Source organism: Bradysia coprophila (genome assembly GCF_014529535.1).
Source record: "Bradysia coprophila strain Holo2 chromosome IV unlocalized genomic scaffold, BU_Bcop_v1 contig_5, whole genome shotgun sequence".
NCBI classification, from domain to species: Eukaryota; Metazoa; Arthropoda; class Insecta; order Diptera; family Sciaridae; genus Bradysia; species Bradysia coprophila.
In genome coordinates, this window is record NW_023503374.1 from 6,203,276 (window position 1) to 6,204,285 (window position 1,010).

General features: G+C 36.9%; 1 protein-coding gene across 2 annotated transcripts; it reads right to left on the reverse strand.

Moving 5' to 3' along the window:
* Window positions 1-732, reverse strand: LOC119071969 (protein IQ-DOMAIN 14-like). 2 transcript variants are annotated; one of them, XM_037177101.1, is made up of 3 exons: window positions 557-732; window positions 208-490; window positions 1-162 (listed from the first exon to the last, which is right to left on the reverse strand). In XM_037177101.1, exons 1-3 carry the CDS (start codon window positions 599-601, stop codon window positions 119-121), a joined length of 372 nt encoding a protein of 123 aa, XP_037032996.1. In that variant the 5' UTR covers window positions 602-732; the 3' UTR covers window positions 1-118. The 2 variants fall into 2 exon arrangements, with proteins under 2 accessions (XP_037032996.1, XP_037032995.1); XM_037177100.1 differs by having other exon boundaries at window positions 1-490; window positions 557-726.
* Window positions 733-1,010: the final 278 nt, after the last annotated feature.

The following is a 1,010-nucleotide window of genomic DNA, read 5'->3' on the forward strand; positions in this document are numbered from 1 at the left end:
TGGCGTACGTTTTATTTAATTAAAAAATGGTACAATCTAATATTTGTCAAAAGAAAATCACGAAGAGAAATGTCTGACTGTACAATTTCAAAAACACAGATCTTTTAGCAATTGTGAATTAAACAGGCAGTTTGGGTGGTTCTGGGACTTTTGGTACCTTAGGTAACTTTGGTGGTTCTGGTACTTTTGGTACCTTAGGTAATTTTGGTGGTTTTACTTCTGGTGTATCAACTTTGGGTGTATCAACTTTGGGTGTATCAACTTTGGGTGTATCAACTTTGGGTGCATCAACTTTGGGTGTATCAACGTTGGGTGTATCAACTTTGGGTGTATCAACGTTGGGTGTATCAACGTTGGGTGTATCAACTTTGGGTGTATCAACGTTGGGTGTATCAACGTTGGGTGTATCAACTTTGGGTGTATCAACTTTGGGTGTATCAACTTCGGCTGGATCTACTTCGGGTGGATCGGCAACCGCGAAGATTAGCACCTAAAAACATTAATAAAAACGAACTTCAAATCCAATTTTATAAGCACACTATATTAGCAAGTATACCTGGTACAGTACTAGCAGGTATAAAGCAATTCTTGTAGCTTTCATTGCGTCTAAAGTGATTGTTAATTGCAGTAATCAACTCAGTTGAATAATATATTTCCAATGTACATTTTTCAGCTTATATATACGGAAAGTTTGATATATTAAATCAACCGTCAACACTCATTCGTGTAGCATTTTACCACAAATATTGACCTTTGCATTGACGTAAATTATTGTATGATCTATTTTCTACACCGCATGAGAGTAGCTTTCTTTATTTTCATTTTATTTTTGTTATTGTTTGAATGAGTTTATTGTTCTCAAGGATAGATCAGAACAGATTTTGTTAAAGATGCGAAATTATTTTAGGCCGAAAGAGCGTAGAGCGTAGCGTAGCACTGCTTATAGGTGTGCACCAAAACCATCTGCGCCAAATGCCGCCGAAAATTTCACTAAACACCCAGCCATCGCC

Coding starts and splice junctions, on each gene's coding strand:
- LOC119071969 (XM_037177100.1), bottom strand. CDS start 601: ATGAAAGCTACAAGAATTGCTTTATACCTGCTAGTACTGTACCAG. Junction 491..556: donor ACCTGCTAGTACTGTACCAG/GTATACTTGCTA, acceptor TAATGTTTTTAG/GTGCTAATCTTCGCGGTTGC.